This window comes from Vicia villosa, linkage group LG6 (genome assembly GCF_029867415.1).
Source record: "Vicia villosa cultivar HV-30 ecotype Madison, WI linkage group LG6, Vvil1.0, whole genome shotgun sequence".
NCBI lineage: Eukaryota > Viridiplantae > Streptophyta > Magnoliopsida > Fabales > Fabaceae > Vicia > Vicia villosa.
Window position 1 is genome coordinate 23,273,086 of NC_081185.1, and position 20,101 is coordinate 23,293,186.

At 32.8% G+C, this 20,101-nt stretch overlaps 1 protein-coding gene across 1 annotated transcript; it reads right to left on the bottom strand.

The window, feature by feature from the left end:
• Positions 1 to 2,213: 2,213 nt before the first annotated feature.
• LOC131608999 (phenolic glucoside malonyltransferase 1-like) lies at positions 2,214 to 3,895 on the bottom strand. The gene has a single exon (XM_058880614.1). It carries the CDS (start codon positions 3,824 to 3,826, stop codon positions 2,396 to 2,398), a length of 1,431 nt encoding a protein of 476 aa, XP_058736597.1. The 5' UTR covers positions 3,827 to 3,895; the 3' UTR covers positions 2,214 to 2,395.
• Between the last annotated feature and the right edge of the window lie 16,206 nt (positions 3,896 to 20,101).

Consider the following 20,101-nt stretch of genomic DNA (forward strand, 5'->3'; position numbering starts at 1 on the left):
ATTTTACATACATACGTATACTTTGTGTTTATACTCGCGTTTTGATTCATTTGTGTACCGGTTGATTATTTTTCATTCATTTTGTAGGTATTTGAGCATGTATGGAGCATTGAGCAATAAAAGCTCCAAAGATGCATTTTGGATCAATAAAATCAACAAGGCAAAGAGAGAAAGCCAAAGAAAAGAAGAAATAATTTGTGTTGTTCTGTTGAGGGCGCTTAGCGCGCTTATTTGGCGCTTAGCGCGGTCTGGCAGAAAGTTTGGGGCTTAGTGCGGTTCTTTGGCGCTTAGTGCGGTCTAGTAGAAAGTTTGGGGCTTAGCGCAGTATTTTGGCGCTAAGCGCGCTCTGGCGGTTTAAGAAAAATAAAGGACAACGCGCTTAGCGCGGTAGGCGTGCTTAGCGCGGTCTGTGATTTTCAGTTTGTGTATTTATAGTTCATAACAAATTTTTTAGGGTTTTTATCACCTCTTTCCCCCATAGAAGAGCTCTGATCCGTTTTTGATAGTTTAGAGGCTTAGGAAACGCCATTGGGTGCTACATCATGTGGATTGTCTATGGATTTGTCTCGTTGCCTTGACACGGTGAGAGTTTCCGGATCATCTTCTTTCTTCCCTGTGTTTCATTTCAATGGTGGGTTTTGTATGTATATTTCTACTCTTATTGTATGTACATTTGTTGATCTTGGGATCGTTTATATATTCACTTTACAAATCATCATTGTTATTGTTCTTGATCTTTTTACTTAAATGCTCTGAATTTGTGTTGTTGTAGAAATAGACATCATAGATCTTGATTAGGAATGATAACTATTAGTTTCTGAATTGTAGAAATAGATTTGGGGCTAATAACCGTAATGGGCATCAAGTTTAATGCCTCCGTGTTGTTTGTGTCGGTTGAGACATCGCTTATGTAAATAGTACGGTTGAGCTTTCGTCGGTGTTTCAGACATGGACATTGATGTGACATCTCGAATGATGCCCGGTGATTTTAATAAATATGTCTCACTTACTCCCAAAGGATTGGCCTAATCGTGAAAACTGGATCTTGAGAGTGTGCTTCTCTCAAAGTATTAGATTCGAATTCTACAGAATGCTAACAATTTTTGTGATTGGTTAGTCTTTACAGAGTTTTACTCTGATTTTAAATGGGTCACCATTAGTGAACGGTAGAATTAGTTAATGAAGGCTGGAAACCATGTTTTAAAAAAAAAAAAATTGAAATATGGCATGTTTTGGATTGCTTAATTGCGAGTTTTATTGTTAAATCATTGGCTTACATCATTTTTTATGTTTGAAGGAAATGTCAGAATTAAAATGAAAGTTGTTGGAATCTGGGGGAGTGATGTTCACTACCTCAAGGTAGGCAATATTATTATTGTTACACTTGGATTTGATGAGTTAGAAACTCTTTATTTGCAAGTGATTTCCTACACAAAATGCACTTCTTTGCTTTTTTCTAGTAAAAGTTTCAATTTGTATGGATTATTTTATTACTCAGTATTAGATAATATGATTTTAATGTAAGGCTCATATATGATGATGTTAGAATATGTTGTTTTGTCTGTGTTTTTTTGCTTACTGAATGAATGTTATATAAAAATGTTTGGATTAATAATTTTTTTTAAATAATATTAAAAAATAAATTGAGTTCTTTTACCCACGCTATAAGTATTTGTTTACTGAATGTCCAGTGGTATGAAAAATATTTGGTTAAATGAAATAGGATGTAAGTAAAATTAAATATAATATAATTATCAAACAACTTTACACCAGTGATAACTAAATAGGATGTAATATATCATATTTTCACACCTAAAGTAAATTTGTTGACAATATAGTAAACATTATTCATTTTACACCTGATATTTATCAAATGGGATATATATATATATACCGTCTATTTACACCTGTTTTAAAATGGTGTAAATTCGTCAGATTTTCACTTTTTAAATTTACACCCTCTAACAATGGGTGTTAAATGTATAAAAAATGATGTAAATTCCTCTTCCTTCCTGCACTAGTAGTGGTTACTTTATGTAATCCTTGCTAATAGATTTGAGACAAAAAACTCATACCCTTGGTATACGTCCAATTGCATCCCAAATTTAAGAAAAAAAAATCTATTTTGACTGATTTTCCTAATTTCATTTTAGATTTTTCAAATATTCTATAACAGTGCTTTCCGTCATCCATCACAGTACTTTCCTTCGAAAAAACAATCAATGTGCTAAATTCATTGCCAAACTTAATGCTTCATGAAATATAGAGATGAAAAAATGCATTCATCTTTTATTCAAATAACAAAAGCAAATGCTTTTAAGGCAAGTAATCCCTTTTGTTCCAATCAATATGAAGAGATTACTCACCAAGATTTGAATTTGCTCTCCAAAATCAATTAACACAAACTTAATCCTTCAAAAAACAGAGTACTAAATACTTCCATAACATGTTTATTAAGAACAAGTCCAATTTCAATCCCACCTCTTCCATCTTTGCTCTCTGCCAAACCAATTGTCAAATTTCTATCAATCGACACTATCTCCACTTTTTCCGGCCTTCCCCAACCAAAATCATTTTCATAAACTTCAAATCTATTTGACCCCGCCATTCCAATAATTTCATATCCTTCCTTCATCAAACTTGTAATTTTACCAATCATATCTTTAGCTCCTTCAAGAACATCATTTTCATTTATCATCTTTATTTTCTCATGAATACATTTCGCAACCAAAAACACTCCATCTTCATCTATGAAATCCAATGGTTGTGTATCCACCAAATGTGCCCAAACACAATTACCAAAATAGTTACTTGCTATTGGTGGTTCTAACCTTGCTCTACAATCTACTATAAACGAAAAACCAAATTTCTCTTTCTCATTTTGAATTTGATGAATCGCTTTTGCAACACAAACTAATGAATAAGCACAAGTCAGAACAAAAGATGATATGCTCTTTGGCTTTGATTCATTTGTATCGAATATCTCCCATTTGGATAACGCGGATTCCTTTATCTTATTCAAATCTTCGCGCTTGAGCTCGAACGTAGCTCGAACATAGTCTTCGAGTTTTGGTTCAAAAGGGAGAATCTTCAAGCTTCTTTCGTTTCCTTTTTCATTTGGAAACATCTTAGTCAAGATGTTTGCGAAAATATCACTAAGTCCATCTCGGTCTTTGATGCTTTCTCTATCGAGTAAAGGCTCTAACTCTGGTAACAAAGTCGGCGATTTTTCGTTTTCGGTGATTTTTTTGCATAGATAAGCCCAAGCTTTAATGAACATGGTTGAAGATTTTCCATCTAGAACAGCATGGTGTGTGCTTATTCCAATGGAAAAACCATTTTTCGGAAAAAGGGTTATTTGAATGGAAACTATAGAAGAAAAGACATCGGTTGATTCCAAAACCGGTATAAAAGAACGAGACAAAGAAGTTTCTTTGGGTGAGTTTTGAATGAGATGATTGAAATCGGAATCAGATTCTGCAATGAGTAAGGAGACTCCATTATTATCATCATTGGGATTGAATTGGATGAATGGTTTTGAAGAATCTAAAGGCCAAATGATTTTACCAGCTAGAGGGAGAAAATGTTGGAGGGTTAAAGAAAGTGAAGATTTGAGAATTGGAACAAGTTTTTGAAAGAAGAAAGAGGGGTGTGATTGTGAAATAGGGAGGGTGTAGAAGAAAAGTCTCTCTACTGGGTGAAACCTTAGCCACAATAAGTCTAGAAATGTGAGAGGAATTGTTGTTGTTGTTGTTTGGGTTGATGATAATGGAGGAACAACTTTAAGGTGTTCGTGGATTTTAAGGTGGTTGTTGTTGGAAGCCATGTGAGGTGTTGTTTGAATATGTTTGTTAGCTATGAAAAATTAGAGAGAAGCTTTATAGAAAGAATTCAAAGTTGAAAGTGAAAATAAAAGGAGATTATTAGAAAATTTATTTAAGAAATAAAAAATAAATTATGAAATGATAAAAAATGTGAGCCACATATTTGAAATGAATGTTAGTTTGAGTCGTACAATGCAGGTGTTAGATATATTCATTTCATGATGTCGGACGATTCATAGGAAAGAGTAAATCAAAACATAAATGTTTTGTTTTTTGTTTTGGCAAGAGTCGTTGTCGGAACTTAGTACAAGAACTGTTTTTGAAAAGGTTAAAAAGTTGGCGCAGTGTTAAAAACTTAGTACTACTCTAGTAATGCAACTATTTTAGAAACAATTTAAAATAGTTGCATTATTAATTTAAAATACTATGTATAATAAAATAATTTTTAACAGTTATTAAACTTGGTTAATGTAGTGTAAAAATTTAGTTAATATAATAATGAAGTTGGTTAATGCACGTCCGTATATGAACAGTATCGTTCGTAATTTTAAAAATAAAAAATATTTTTATAAATATTATTATTTTATTTTAAAAAATACGGTTTACCGTATAAATACGGTGAATAATATTAGTGTAAGTATTGGTGTATAATATAGATTTAAGAATATCATTCTTCTTAAATTTAAATATATTTCATTACAATATTTTCTAAAAAGAGTACTATTCTCAATAAAAAAAATTATTAAAAAATTCAAAATATTTTATTATTTATTATTCTCTAGAATGCATTTTTCAAATAAAATGGAGAAACGGGTCTTCTTGTTTCTTTTAAATTGATGTTTAAAATTCATGAAAAATCACAGTAGAAACTTACGGTGGATAAAAATCACGGTCTCACTGTGCGTTTGTCAAAAGCTACACTTTATTGCTTCAAGAAAACACGGTGGATATAACATTAAATGCACGGTAACGGTTGTAGACTTGGTTTCCAAACACACATTAATAGTAATTTTTTAAAATCACGATGAAAAGACTTTAGGTGCGGACATGCACTAAGTTTTTTATTGATGGTTGAACAGATTTTAAAAACTGAGAAAATTTTTTAAAGATTTATTTTATAAATCATAAGAAAATTTATCTAAAAAAGCATTTCACAATAAAGTTTACTTGAAATTTAAAATTTGCTAAACAAATTGCAAAAACAAAAACAACTTAACTCCAGTAGGACATCATAACATGGTAAATGGAATACCTAATCCAGTAGAACATCATCTGCCTTTGTTGTGAAACAATTTAATGCTTCTCACTTCCTTAATATATATATATATATATATATATATATATATATATATATATATATATATATATATATATATATATATATATATATATATATATATATATATATATATATATATATATATATGAGACGTATCAAATGAGAACTTTAGCTATTATGAGAACTGAGAACTTTTAATAATAACTATACGATTTAAAATTAATGCTCAGATTTGCTTTAATGTGATATGTATTTAAACCAGAATCTATCCATTAATTATTGTCTCTTAAAATTTAAGTAAAATCTAAGACATTGATTTTAAATCGTACGGCTATTATTAAAAGTTCTCAGTTCTCATAATAGCTAAAGTTTTCATTTGATATGTCCCCATATATATATATATATATATATATATATATATATATATATATATATATATATATATATATATATATATATATATATATATATATATATATATATATATATACTCAGCCATGAGTGATATATATATATATATATATATATATATATATATATATATATATATATATATATATATATATATATATATACTCAGCCATGAGTGATCTCACCGATATTAGGTAAGATATTAAGTGCGTGTTTGGTAACCAAGTAGGCTACCGCCACCTCACGCTTAACTATGTTTCTACCGTGGTTTAGTGAAGCTACAAAAGCAAACTTCTCCAAAACATGCGGGTTTTTTTTGTCAAAAGTCAAACATAGGCTAAGTGCATGTTTGAATTGGCTTTTGGAAGACTTAGAATCAATTTTAGAGGTGTAGAATTGATTCTGGGTGATTTTTAGGTGTTAGTTTTATCAAAAGTAGAATTGATTCTGCCTCCACAATTGATTCTACATGAAGCTAGAATTTGTAGCTCATACCTCCAGAATTGATTATGGGTGATTTTTACACTGAAATTTATTGTTCAACTCACTTTTACATAAATATATCCAAACATAAATCAATTCTACTAAACTCAATTCTACCATGCTCAATTCTGCTAGAATCAATTCTATTCACCGCCAATCCCAACACACCCTAAGTGTATGATTGATTCCACTTCTACAAAATCTAGAATCAATTTTAGAGCGATAGAATTGATTCTGAATGATTTTGAGGTGTTTGATTTTTTAAAAATAAAATTGATTCAGCCTCTAGAAATGATTCTACTTGAAGCTAGAATTTGTAGTTTCTGTCTCCAAAATTGATTATGGGTGATTTTTACACTGAAATTTATTGTTTAACTCACTTTTTCATAAATGTATTCAAACATAAATCAATTCTTCTAAATTCAATTCTGATAAAATTAATTCTACCAAACTTAATTCTACCCTAATCAATTCTGAATAAATGTAATAATGCAACAACCATACCAACAAAAGCCATAAAACTTGGTCAGACAATCAATGTTAGACAAGAGAGCAATAACCATAACATACATAATATTTTATTTATTTTTAAATTTTTATCAATAATTTTGAGAATATCTCAAACCACCTCTTATAACTCTTAGACACGTGGTGAAATTCTAATTATGCTCCCTGATTCTAGAGATGCACATCAGGAAGCACATTTTTTGCCAAAATTTGTTTCTTTTCGGAGTCTTATCTACGGAAGCATTAAAAACATAGTGAACGTCGAAATTCAACTTTTAAATAAAGTTTCGTAGATATATCTACAGAACGTGTTAAAAACATAATGTTCTGTAGATATACCTACTCTGTTATATTTTAAATAAACAGTATTTCACTCCAAAACTCAACTTTTTTTAACATCAAAATATAGTACATCAAAGTAGTGTAATGTAAAGGCAATGGTATATAGTACACAAAAAAGAATACATAGTATAAATCATTCAAATAGTGTCATACATAATCAAAATAAAATACATCAATCTAATAAAAATACATACATTAAAATAATCAGCACAATCACCACTGTGTGTGCTGGACAACATCCTCATCCTCTCTCCTGCCTCTCGCGCCACATCTGCGTCCACCGCCTCATCTGCCAAATACTTTGCTTCTACCGTCAAGTGTCACACCCGTCCTGACACGATGTCTACGGTACAAAAATGCCCCATCTGCCACCTCATGATATCATCCAGTATACGCATGTGATCAAACCCCTCAAGAAAGAAACCACCGTTAATATCTGCCCACACCATTAATATCTGCTCACCGTTAATATCTTATCACTAAGAGTGAACAGCTACCTGCCACATTCCTTGCCATCTACTAGCACCCCTCTCTGAGTCTCGAGTATTTGCACGCCAGTGTTGCTACTCCCCAATTGTACTCATGGATCCGTACGGTATCCGAAAAGTACCTCAAGTAAACGACATCTGTATAGGAGGAGCTTGTGTCCACAAACAGCTAAGTACCTACCAAAAATAGGAAGTAACACCTCAGTACATGTTGTCTATGTATCTCCACCTCAATTGGGTCGCCAGCAGCCTGTTGTGCCGCAAGGAGCTCGGCATCATATCTCCGCGTCAAGAAGTGAAACCTCATGTACGCGTCGCTGGTCCTCTCCACCTCCTCAAGTGCATCCTCTAGATTATCCCCGAGCTCCTCAATTAGAGCCTCTTTCTTCGTCATCCTACCGTGACAAAGGAGGGTACCCCGGATAGATATATGTAGGAGGCGTGCGATGTCGTCTAATGTAATAGTAACATTACCATGAGGCAGATGGAATGAGGACGTATCTGGGTGTTACCTCTCTGCAAATGTCATCTGCATCCCATTGGGTATAGTGGAGTACCCGATGTGACATAGGTCCTTCAGCCCGAAAGCTATTAGAACATCCTAGAACCACGGCTCTGCGGGCTCCTGTAGAGATAAAGTCTTTCACCCTATCCTGAAAATTTCCAAAGAAAATACTATTAATAACAAGCAAAGTTAGAAATAATAAATTTCCACTGAGGACAAAAAAGTAAGTCTAAAAAATTTTACCTCTCTATTCCAAACATGTCTGGCTGTATGATCTGTGTACCCTATCAACAGGGATAAATCTGAAGGACCTTCTGGGTAACCCTCAGGCGCACCAGCCTCCATGTTCAATGAATCCACACCATCAGGAGGTGACACAGGAGATCCAACATCGGCCGAAGGTGGCACAGGAGTAGCCAACACATGAAGAAGTAGATGTGGAAGACCCATGTCCGTTATGATCCGAGTGAGTCTGCATCGTGGCCACATCTATCACCTCTGTTGGAACTAAGGTGTCAGATATATCTGCTAGAACGGATGTGCCATCTGTCACCTGTGAGACTATCTGCATCTGTGCACGTCGCACGGATGCATGCTGTGCAATTCTCTCAAATATAATGCAGTTCATCTAGTCGTCCATAATGTCTGCATATTACAATTAAAGTTAAATTAGATACAGTTAAATTATAAAAACAAAAGGGAAAAGGGAAAAAAATCAATTTTAACTCCGTAGGTGAAAATATGGAACTCTTTCGTAGATACATTTACGGATGAACCCAACATTCAAAAAATATGGGTCCGTTTTGTATGTGCATCTACGGAACTACCTAATGTTTCATTTGTTTCGTAAATGCACCTACGGAACATTCTGCAACACAGAAACGCAACAATGGCGTCTGTAACTGTTCACTTCCTTGGAAAAACCATTTTTGAGCCCTAATCGTCTGTTTTACATAACTAATAATAACTACATTGTCTCTAAAATATGTATCTAAAACTATCCAATGATTTTAAACCTAAAATTGTATTCTAACTCTATTACAGGAAATACTCAAAAATAACTCGGAAATTCAAAAACTTACCGATTAAATTGAGTTTTGAACGAGTCGGAATGTGTTGATGTTGATGTTCATTGCCGAACTCGAGAGAAAACAATGAAGTTTGGTGGAAGTTTGATTTTTGAGGTTGAGAGAGTTAGAGTTTGAAAATGAGAAATGTTCAGAATGAGGGAGGAGAAGAGTTTGCCGCGAGTTTAACATCAAATTCTTCCGTAGATGCATAACTGGAAGGATTATGTAGATGCACCTACGGAACCAATGAACTTTGAACAAAAAAATAATACTTCCGGAGATACATCTACGGAACCATGAGACATTTTTGACAACATGCATGGTGGCTTAGAAATTCAAGGAGTGGATTAAGACCCACCAAAGCCCGCCGCCCGCCAAAACCCGCCCCTCCTCCAAAACTCACTCTTTTTTTAGTTAATTCTAGTAATTGCAATTCTTGATGGTTTATTTTATATATTTATTTATAAATATATGTAATATTTTTTAAGTAAATTTGTTAAAAAGTTGCTTTTATAAAAAATTGTTTTAAAAAATAAGTGAAAAGTTTAATTAAAAGGTAAAAAAAAACCTATTAATCTATTAAAAAATATAAACAAAAATAGACGGGTAAGCCCGCCGCCCGCCAACCCGCCATCTTGGCGGGGCGGACATGACTTTTATGCTCATTTTACTTGGCGGGCATGCCCGCCCTACCCGTTTTTTGGCCGGCGGCGGGCGGGGCGGGCGGCCCGTTTTGCCACCCCTAAAATAATGGTTTGGTTGTGGTTTGAACCCGGTCATCACACTCCCTCTTTCAATTAATATTTTAAAAATTAAATTGAATTAAATTAATGAGGATACTGGATTATTGGTTTACTGATTGATCACATGATAAAACTGGATTAAACCAGATAACTTGAATAAATAAATCGATCTATATAACAAAACTATATATTTATTAAATGTGTCAAATCCAATAATTTAGTCTCTAAAAAATATCACAACACTTATAAAATTTTAAAATATTATAATTCCACATGTTCATTCTTTAAATTTAAATTTTAAAGATAATCAGCACTTACAATAAAATAATATAAAATACAAATTTAAATAATTTTTGAACCAAATCTAATTGCAAGTTTATAAATAGTTTTTGAATAAAGTTTAATTATATATTTTTTAATATATGAAAAAACTTACATTTGACCCGTCGATTTTTTAAAATTATCGGTTCACAGATTTTTATCAGTTTTAACTGGTTTTAACCGATTTCTACCAGTACAATAGCTTATTCAGTTCAACAATAGGATGAAATCAATAATCCTTTTGATTCCTGATTAGACTAATCTCATAGACCGATTTGATTCAATTTTTAAAACACTACTTTCAAAAATTATAATTAATTGTTAATATTGTTCACTAAACCAATAATAAAACAAATAACAAAAGTCAGATTAAATTTAAAATAAAACTTTTGACAAATAATTTCAAAGTCTCAATAAATTATTTGATTTCGAGTAAGGATCCACTTCATTTCCTAAAAAGAAATAGAGAGTTCATTATTATAGTTCTGTGTGCATATAATTAAATAAATAGTATATATGTATCACATATCCTAGAAATACGTGTAATATACACACAAAATTATAATAATAAAAAAAATAGAGTTTAAAAAATAGAGTGTATCTTTACTACAGTAATTTGTTTCCATCCAAAATAACAAAACGACAACTGTAGGAACAATATCGGGTGAGAAAATCAAAGGTATCTATCAGAAAAAGAATCAAATTTATATACGTTTTGTTTGTTTCTTTAATTCTTCCAAGAACAACTTTCTAGCAATCTCATTCGAAATTCCACTTTTATTGTAAAGTCACTTTCATGAACGATACGTTGTGTTATGACTTATAGGGAACTTGCCCCATTAAAATTCACAGGTACTGACCGACTTAAAATCACGAGAGAGACAACAATAGAAAACAAGTTTGGAAAAGTTATTAGATATACGTCTCTTCTTCTTTTTTTTTTATCAAGGTTTATCATCCACAATAAAATATTGTTAGTTCACATTGTAAAATCAACCACATTTTTGCACATAAAAATTAATAACAAAAAGAGAATATATATATATATATATATATATATATATATATATATATATATATATATATATATATATATATATATATATATATATATATATATATATATATATATATATATATATATATATATATATATATATATATATATATATATCACCACCTTTAATAAAAACCTTCATATAAATATTTTGTAAGATTGAAAATAATTTTATTTTTTTACTACTTCCTTCAATTTCTTTACTACACCCTTAATAAGATGTGTATAGTGAAAAGTGCATATCAAAAAAGGTGTATTTTGAATTTCTTGAGTACGGGTTGTATACTGAAAAGTATGAATATAATCTCTATCTTTTCTACTAGTATGACCTTTGATCCTTCCAAGCCATGATGTTGGTATCAGAATGGTATCGTGTGGATGAGGATGAAGATTCCGCTATCGATTTTGATTTTGTCATCAATGAATACGAAGAGCTTCCTCGTGATCAAGAAAAAGAAGCTTCTACTGTGGTGGATTCAAGCTCTGAGAAATAAAAATATCGACGCTTCAACCACCATTATCGGGTACAAATTCATCAAGTAAAAATAAAATATATGTTTTGTTCATCATCACAAATCTTTTAGGCAGAAGCATTCTTCATTTTTCAAGAATTTAAGTCTTGAAGACTACCATATCTTATCCCTGAACAACGATCCTACACCATTTTTCTTCAATCATATTCAGAAAATCAAAGAAAAAATAGAATTTGTGATATTTTTATTAGTTAATCTCAACCTTCATATTCAATGGAAACTCTTGATAAGTTGAATCAAGAGGTGGAAGAAGAAGAAGATAAATTGCACAAATGGATGAAGATACATTAAATCATAATTTCAAACAGTTTCTTTCTCCTATTGATAGTTCCGCAAACGCCTTCATCGCACAAGATCCAACTTTTCCAAAGTTTGAATTAGTAAGTCGTGGTTTTGTCATCAATTTGGAGGTAATAAACTCTCATTTCTTAAGTGTTTCTTTCTCGATTCCAAATTATTTTGCGAATTTAGATCTCCACAGTGTCTTCATCACTTTGTTTGATCTTGGTGGTATTTTGTGTAACATCTTATTTTTATTAGATATTTATTTAATTAGAATTATTTGATGTTTGTGTGTTTTACTTAATTATTGTTTGAGTGATAATTATTTAATTATGTGCTAATGTGTTAATTTAGCTAATTAGTAATTGGTAGAAATATAGTAAATTAGCCAATGGGCCTAAAATGAATTAGAAAAGATAGTTGGATGGGTTAAGCCCAATAACAATTAAGAGCTAGAAGAGAAATTTGTGAGATAACCTAGATTTAGAAAAGAGAAAAGATAGAAAGAAGAGAAGAGTCAAGAGAAGAACAAAGAGGGGATTTGTAGATTTTCATCAAGAGGGTGGATTTGAACTAAAGGTAAGGGTTAGAATCCAAGTTCTTATAGAATATATGATTGGGTAATGTGTTGGTTGTGTGAATCTCTTCATCTTTGCAATTTCATGAAAACCTAGAAATGTATGATTTATGCTAATTTCTATGGATTTGTATGATTAAACATGATTTTAATGATGAATATTGTTTAATAATGATGAATACTAGTTGTATTTGCTGGTTATTGGAAGTGATTTTGAGTGGTGGGATGTGATTTTCGCAGTTCTGAGTTTGCTGGTTTTTTTCTACAAAATCGCATGTCCGCTAAGCGGCTCTGGCCCGCTAATTGGATGCTGTTTGTTTTAAAAAAAATGAAGGCTCACTAAGTGGACCTGCGAAAATGTTAGCTACTGTTTTTAGCCGCTCCAAGCGAGGTTATTAGATTTTGATTTTCATAAGCGCGCTTGATGCCCGCTAAGCGGACTTTACTGTATGGAACTTTTTTCAAACTTTGAAATGTTGTATCTTTTGATCCGTAAATCCTTTTTATGAGTCGTTTGAAGCGTTAGGAAGCTATTGTGATGTTCTATATGATAGGATATGATTTATTAGCACTTGATTGATTAATTATGATGTTGTTATGTGAAATAACATGTAATTGTCTTTGTGTGCGTTATATTTTGGTATGTGGCGAATAACAATTGTTGACATGATATGTGGAGATGTATTCATGTTGTTGTGATTAGACACATGATGGTTGTTGTGTTTGTTGTAATTTTTATTTGGTATGTGAATCTTGTACAATTGACGGATAATTCAATGTGTGAATTATTATGGTATGCGGTATGTTAAAACTTGTTTGGATAATCTTAATTGCATATGTATTGGGATAATTATACATGCATTCATAGTTGGCTTTGAAATATAGGCGATGAAACTTGGGTTCACATGGTTGACTTTGATCCTTGATTAGAAACTAAAACCAAATCAAATCTTTCATATTTTCTTCAATTATTGGATTTAAATTGCATTTTTAATGAATAAAAATCTAATTAAAAATCATATGGGCGTGGGAATGGACTTGGAGGTTCTTAGTAACCTTAGAAGCAATTTTGGGTCACAAAAGATTAGGCCCATTTGCAAGAAAATCAATTTTGGTCCTTATTTGCTTCATGCACTCCTTCAAAAATTGGCCAACTTCATCAATGCATAACTCCTTCAATTTGTATGGTATGGAGGTGTTCTAGGACTTTTTGGAAAGCCCAAGATATCCTATACATGCCACTATGGAACCTTTTTTGCATTTGGAGATTTTATCTTGATGAAATTGGCTTTGACAAAAAAAAAAGCTTTTGGTGGACTTCTAAAAAGACCTGTAATGTTTTAGCTCATATCTCCCAAATGAAGCATTTTTGGCCTTGCTCTATGAGAGACAACGTTGTAGAGAATTAAATTTCCTTTAAAATGAGCTGTGATTGAGAAATTTCTGATGCGCCATGTGAAAGTTATTACTGGTCAAAGTTCAGTTGACTTTTAGCTCAAAAAACCCTAATTTAGAAACTTTGAGTTTTATTGATTTCTGAACTTTCCTTGATGAATCATAATCAACCCTTGATCAAATGATGAATCTTACTTCAAAATGAAGGATGTTGACCAAAAATCTTGACTTTTGACTGTATGTTGACCACAGTTGACTTTTAGGTCAAACTAGTCGACTGTTGACTTTTTAAGCATTTGACTGGGCAATCTTGTGAACCAAGGCTTGAGACTTAGTATAAGGATCCTTTGAGACATGTGGGAGGCTATGAAATCTGTAACGCCCGTTTTTAGTTTGCGTATTTTATTTAATTATGTCATGTTATGCTATGTGTTTTATTTTACTAACTAGGTGTTATTTATTTGGTTTTTATAGTAAATAATATAAGTTGATAAACTAAGAGAGTTATTGGGTTTAAGATAGCATTAGTAAGTGTAGGGTGTGATTTAAGGCCCATTAGCATTATGAGAAAGATAGTAAGGTTAACTAAAACAAGGGTTTTAGAGGTTTAGAGAATAGAAACTCATTTTTCATAAAATAGGGAGATAGAAGAGGAGAGTGAAGAGAAGAGAAAGGGAGAATTCCAAGATTCAAGTTCATAGAGTTGGCTTCAATCCAAACCTAAGGTAAGGGTGGGATTCTTTCATGCTAAAGGAATGTATGATGATGTTTTGGGTGGGATTTGATTATATGTTTGTATCCATGGAAGTTGTGTGTAGAGATGTTAGGGTTTATGAACAAAATGCATGAATTTATGATTTGAAATGTGTTTTAATTGTTATGTAGTGATGAATGATGATAGATTTCGTGCTTATACCTGGTTAATTGATGTTTAGAACGAGTTATGGGTGAGGGGAGGGAGATTATGCAGGTCTGATACAGATACTGAATTTCTGCAAAATCGCGCCTCCGCTAAGCGGACCTTGTTTTGCTCTATGCTTCTGTCGCGAGTCGCTAGTACTCCGCTAAGCGGACCTTGTTTGTAATTCGCTTCTGGACCCCTTCGCTAAGCGGACCCTGTTTTACAAAAATTGTTCCAACTTTGAAATGATGTAACTTTTGAACCGTAACTCCTTTTCAAGTGCCGTTTGGACCTACGTGAAGCTCTAATTGGTGTTTTACCATTGAATATGCTTAGTATAACTTTGGAAACTCTTTGAATCTTTTCTTGAATTGAATTTTTGTTGACATTAGAGATTCGGAATTGATTATTTCGTTTAAGTTGATCATGTCGTTTACGTGGAATACGTTGTTCGAGTCGATTATGTCGTTAAGTATGATTGTGAATGTGCATCATTGAGTCGCATACATTGCAGTTTGAGACGGCCCTCGTGGCAAATGTTTGAGACGGTCCAATGGCAATTGTTTGAGACAGGAGTTTACTCCAATGGTACCACATGCATTTGCATCGTTCGAGTTGCATAAGTAAAGTTGTATGATGAGTCATAATTGGATATTTGTGTGTGCATAACATGAATGTTTACTTGTGTCGAGTGGATGTTTGTTTCGTTGATCATATGTGATAATCGACTATGCGTGCCTTATTTGAGATTGATATTATTGTTGTTGGTAAGACGTTGAATGATGTGAATTGTAGTAAGTGATATACGTCGAGAAATGGTGACCAATGTATGATTATTTCTCCGCTTTGAATATTATCATACATTTCTTTATAATAAATGATATCTCACCCTTTATGTTTGAATGTTACCCTCCGTTGGTAACGTGCAGGTAATGACGAGGAGTAGTTTTGTGCCTTATAGCTCGAGTCGGTGTGTCGATGCTCTGATACGTAGCACTCAGGGGGGGTGTTGTATTACTTGCTTATGTCTTGTTTCTTGTTGCTTATTCCTTGTTGGATTTCGTCATTATGTTATGTTGAGATTTGTTGGATATATTGTGTCATGTTGGCCTTGATGTTTATGACTTAGACAGTTGTTGAAATTTGGTTTCCGCTGCGATGTGATTACTTTTTGGATGTGATGATTAATGCATTGGATATTTCCCTCCTTAATATGTGTTATGTGTCTATGTTGATGAGCATGATATGTGTATGTGATATTAGTGGTTTAAATGTGACCCTCGAATCATTTTGTTCGTATTACTTTAAGATTTTTTTACACTCTGATTTTCCGGTTAATTGCGGGGTAGATTTGGGGTGTTACTGTAACACCCCGAATTTATTTAAATTGGTTAATTAAATTATTGAAGGATTTAAATATTTGATTTAGTCGAATTTGGACTATCGGTGTTATTTAAGGGCGTATTTGGAATTATATAAATTGAAGTCGGATAGTCGGAAAATAATATTAAGAATAATATTATTTATAAGTCAGAATTATTATATTGAAGGAATTATTATTATAAGTGATATAATTGATTATTTTAGTTATATCTCTTATTGGGCCTAAATTGATTTTGGAGGATATTAAATAAAGAGGGGATTTAAACACTAAGCCCAATTGGTTTTATATTAGGGTTTTAGAGATTTTGGAAAGAGGGAGTTATCATAATGAAGAAACAAGAATAGAGGAAAAAGAGGCAAGACTATGGAGAAGAAGAAAAAACTTGAAGATTTTGCATCCATGGTGTCAAGTAAAGATGCAATTAGAGACCCATTGAGTTGCTTCCATTGATAAGGTAAGGGGGGATTCTCTTCCTATGTATGTTGGGGATTAGGGATTATGTTATTGTAATGGTTGTGTTAATTGTTACCGAAGCCTATGAAATTGCCATGTTGGTATGATGCTGTTAGTTGTTGTTTGTGTTACTAAAGTGTATCTGAAAATGTTGTGTTGTGTTGTTAACGTGAATCTGGGTTTGAATATATGCGAGTGTTGAATAATTACAAAGAATGGACGGCATCAGAAGTGGGGACAGGCGACATGGCCCTTTTAGCCATGCTTGTCCCTTTTCTTTGACGGTCGACAACCCTTGTGCTCCCATTTGACATGCGGCATGTTTGGAAGCAATGAGTTGCTCTTTCATTTTTTTATGTCTGTGTGCTGTAATTTGGGTCTTTCTGTTATATATATAAATATAGTATGATTTCTTTGGATTGATTTAGGATGAATGTTAAAACTCATATACTCTCTAAAATTAAAATGATGAGAAATATTTTTTAGTTTTGGTGATGATTGTATACTTTTCTATTCTAGCAGGAACATGTACTTTGTATCATATATTTTGTTATTGGTTGAGTTTCTTGTTGGTCTACTAGATAAGCGAGGCTTCTAACATGAAATTCACATTGTGAAAATATAATTGAGAAGATAGGATAATTGGAATAATAACAGTATTAATTATAGAATTAATAAATAGTCCCGTTTGTTCGAAATAGTCGAATTAAGCGGTATAATTAGTTGTCCGGAATTTGATGAAAAATTACGTGGTAGTTAAGTTTAATTTCTAGATTAACGTGGTGGTGTTATTTTGTTGAAATTGATATTTTACGAATCAACCGAAATTGAGTTTTAATTAAAATATTCTTTATAAATAAATATTGATTTTGTGATGGAAATGGACACACATTTTAGGAATAGAATATAATGAAATTGGAATTAATATCATTTGTAATAATTTTAGGAGTTTTGGAATTAGAGATAAATAATTAGATTAATAAGCTAATTTAAATTATTTTAATTTGAATAGAGTTGTTAGAGTTGCTAATAGAGTTGTCAATAGAGTTATTAAAGTTGTCAATAGAGTTGTTAGAGTTGACAATAAAGTTGTTAGAGTTGTTTTGAATTACTAAGAGTCATACTTTTGTTTGTTTTGAGTAATTATGACATGTTTAGAGTTGTGAGTGTATAATGTCGGTGTTTGCTTTTTCGTTGGAACTTTAACAATTCATATCTTTTAAACCGTAACTCTGTTCGAGTCCCCGTTCGAAGCGTTAGAAAGCTAGCGCGATATTCTTTTCAATAAAAATGGTCTTCAGCAATAGAATACTAGAAATTGGAAATGGAGTAGAAATAGAAGTGAATTAAATTAATATAGTGTGTGTAGCAACCTGCCCTAAAATTAAAAGTTTAGAGAGCCGCCACCTATTCTGAAGGGCGAATAGGAAACCCTACGCAGACATGAGATTCAGGGTAAGTTATTACAATCAGGTCGAGGGAAGGTGTTAGGCACCCTCAACCCTTTCCTAAGGTTTTATGTTCAAAGTAAAGGTTAATGGCTAAATATTGAGGTTTATAGCTAAGGAAATGAATAGGGTGAAAATTGAGATCTGAAAGTGAATTGAAATTTTAAGGGGGGAGACTCGCCTTGTTACCAAGTGCCTACGTACCTCCTTATGGAGGATCAGAGTCAACGTAGTTCGGGCACAGGGTTGTACGCCTTAGAATTGAATTTTATGGTTTGAAATCGTTTAAAGGCTTTTTGAATGGCCTATTCGCAGTTTTGAAATTGATTTGAGTGTGGAGAAATGTTTTGAGGTTTGGCATACAACCCTGATTTGATTTGGCACCGTTAGATGCAGTGACCAATGGATTTGGTCAGTATAGCTAACGGATTAAAGGCATTGCTGATTGCTCAGATCGATAGATTGATCATCGCGGGCAGCAAATTAAAATGTATTTTAATTTGTGTATTTTTATCTCTCGTCTAAAGCGACTGATAGCTTCAGTCGGGTCGAGGAGAGAATTAATAAGAGTTAAGTGAATTATAATTTAATCAGAAAAATTATTTCTCGTCTACTACGACTAATAGATTTCGTCGGCTCGAGGAGAAATTAAGTCATCAGTGAAAACAATTAAACAAATTTTTAAAGATTTAATTAATTAGTTGTCAAAAGAAAATAATTAACAAATTTTAGAAATTAGTTAATTAATTTTATTTGCTTTGTAAGGGGGGGTGTATTTTACTAGGGGTAAGCAGATTTGGGGTGTGTGGACAGTAGGGGCTTAAGCCCAATGTTGTTATGGTGATCCGTTTGGTTGTGTACGACGCGTGTGCATGGTTTACGCTGTGTACTCAAGTGTGGATCGTTGGATCTGGATCTACAGGCATCCTATGGCCTGCATGTACTTGCGCTGAAGGAGTATGATGAGGTAAAGGCACAGGATCAAAGTCCTTATGCCTGCCAAATGGCCATAGTAGGCCAAGTGGCGCTCAACCGAGAATGATCGAAGGGGTTTACGCGCTTTCTCTCTCATTCCCACTCTCATTTCTCCCTTTTCTTTCTCTCTCTAACTCTTCCTTCTCTCTAAACGCTCTCCAACATTCAATCAAAGCCCAGAACATACCCCTCTCTGGCCACCATAAACCACCGCGCTGTTAGCTGAAGATTTCGTTTTATATTGTTTGTCCTTCGAAGGAGTTGAGAATCGAAGGAAAGATGGTTACTGATGGCCATCCCTTAAAAAGTGAAAGAATGGCTACTGATGGTCATGCCTCGAAGATACAGACTTCTAAGTTCGTTGAAGATAGTGAACACTGAAAGACTAATGAAAGCATATGTCTTCGGGACTTAGACAAAAATTATAAAGTATATATATTTAAGTGTTACTACTTAGCGTGTTTTCATAGTGTTTTTACACTGCCACGCGTCGAAGACGGACTCAGGCGGGAAGATTTGAAATTCGAAGGCAGTATCGTAACTGTCCCAAATACAGATGGCTTCGCTGGAAGTTCTGATGAGAAACGTGGCAGCAGATTAGTGTAGGACCGTTAAGGTCGAAACTAGTATAAATAGGGGTCTTTATGTTAGGATTCCGTGTGTTCATTTTGTACAAATCACTCACATATTTACTCAAGTATCAAGTGTTACGAGAAAGAGTTCGCTGAGAAAATGTACGTATGACACCACCATTTTAATACATGTGTATTGTATTTCATTTTCGAATACATTTCTGAGTTACTGCATTCCATTTATTTCTTGTCATTTACATTCCTGTATCTTTATTTTACTTTCGAATTTACTTTCATGATCATTTACTTTTAAAGTCCTTAACGTTTCTGCAGTTTAAGATTCTTTATGTTTTAACAATTTTTAAGTTTCATATGTTATGTTATTTATTTTTCTTGTTGAAGTTATAATTACATATACCGAAGCAATTACCAAGATTCTTGAATCGAACAATACTCATCGAAGAGGACAAATTACGAATATGATTCAAATAAACATTGATAACAATCTTCTTGACTATGTGTCCTAGGATCAATCTAGTCGATCCTGCAAG

Coding starts and splice junctions, on each gene's coding strand:
- LOC131608999 (XM_058880614.1), bottom strand. CDS start 3,826: ATGGCTTCCAACAACAACCACCTTAAAATCCACGAACACCTTAAAGTT.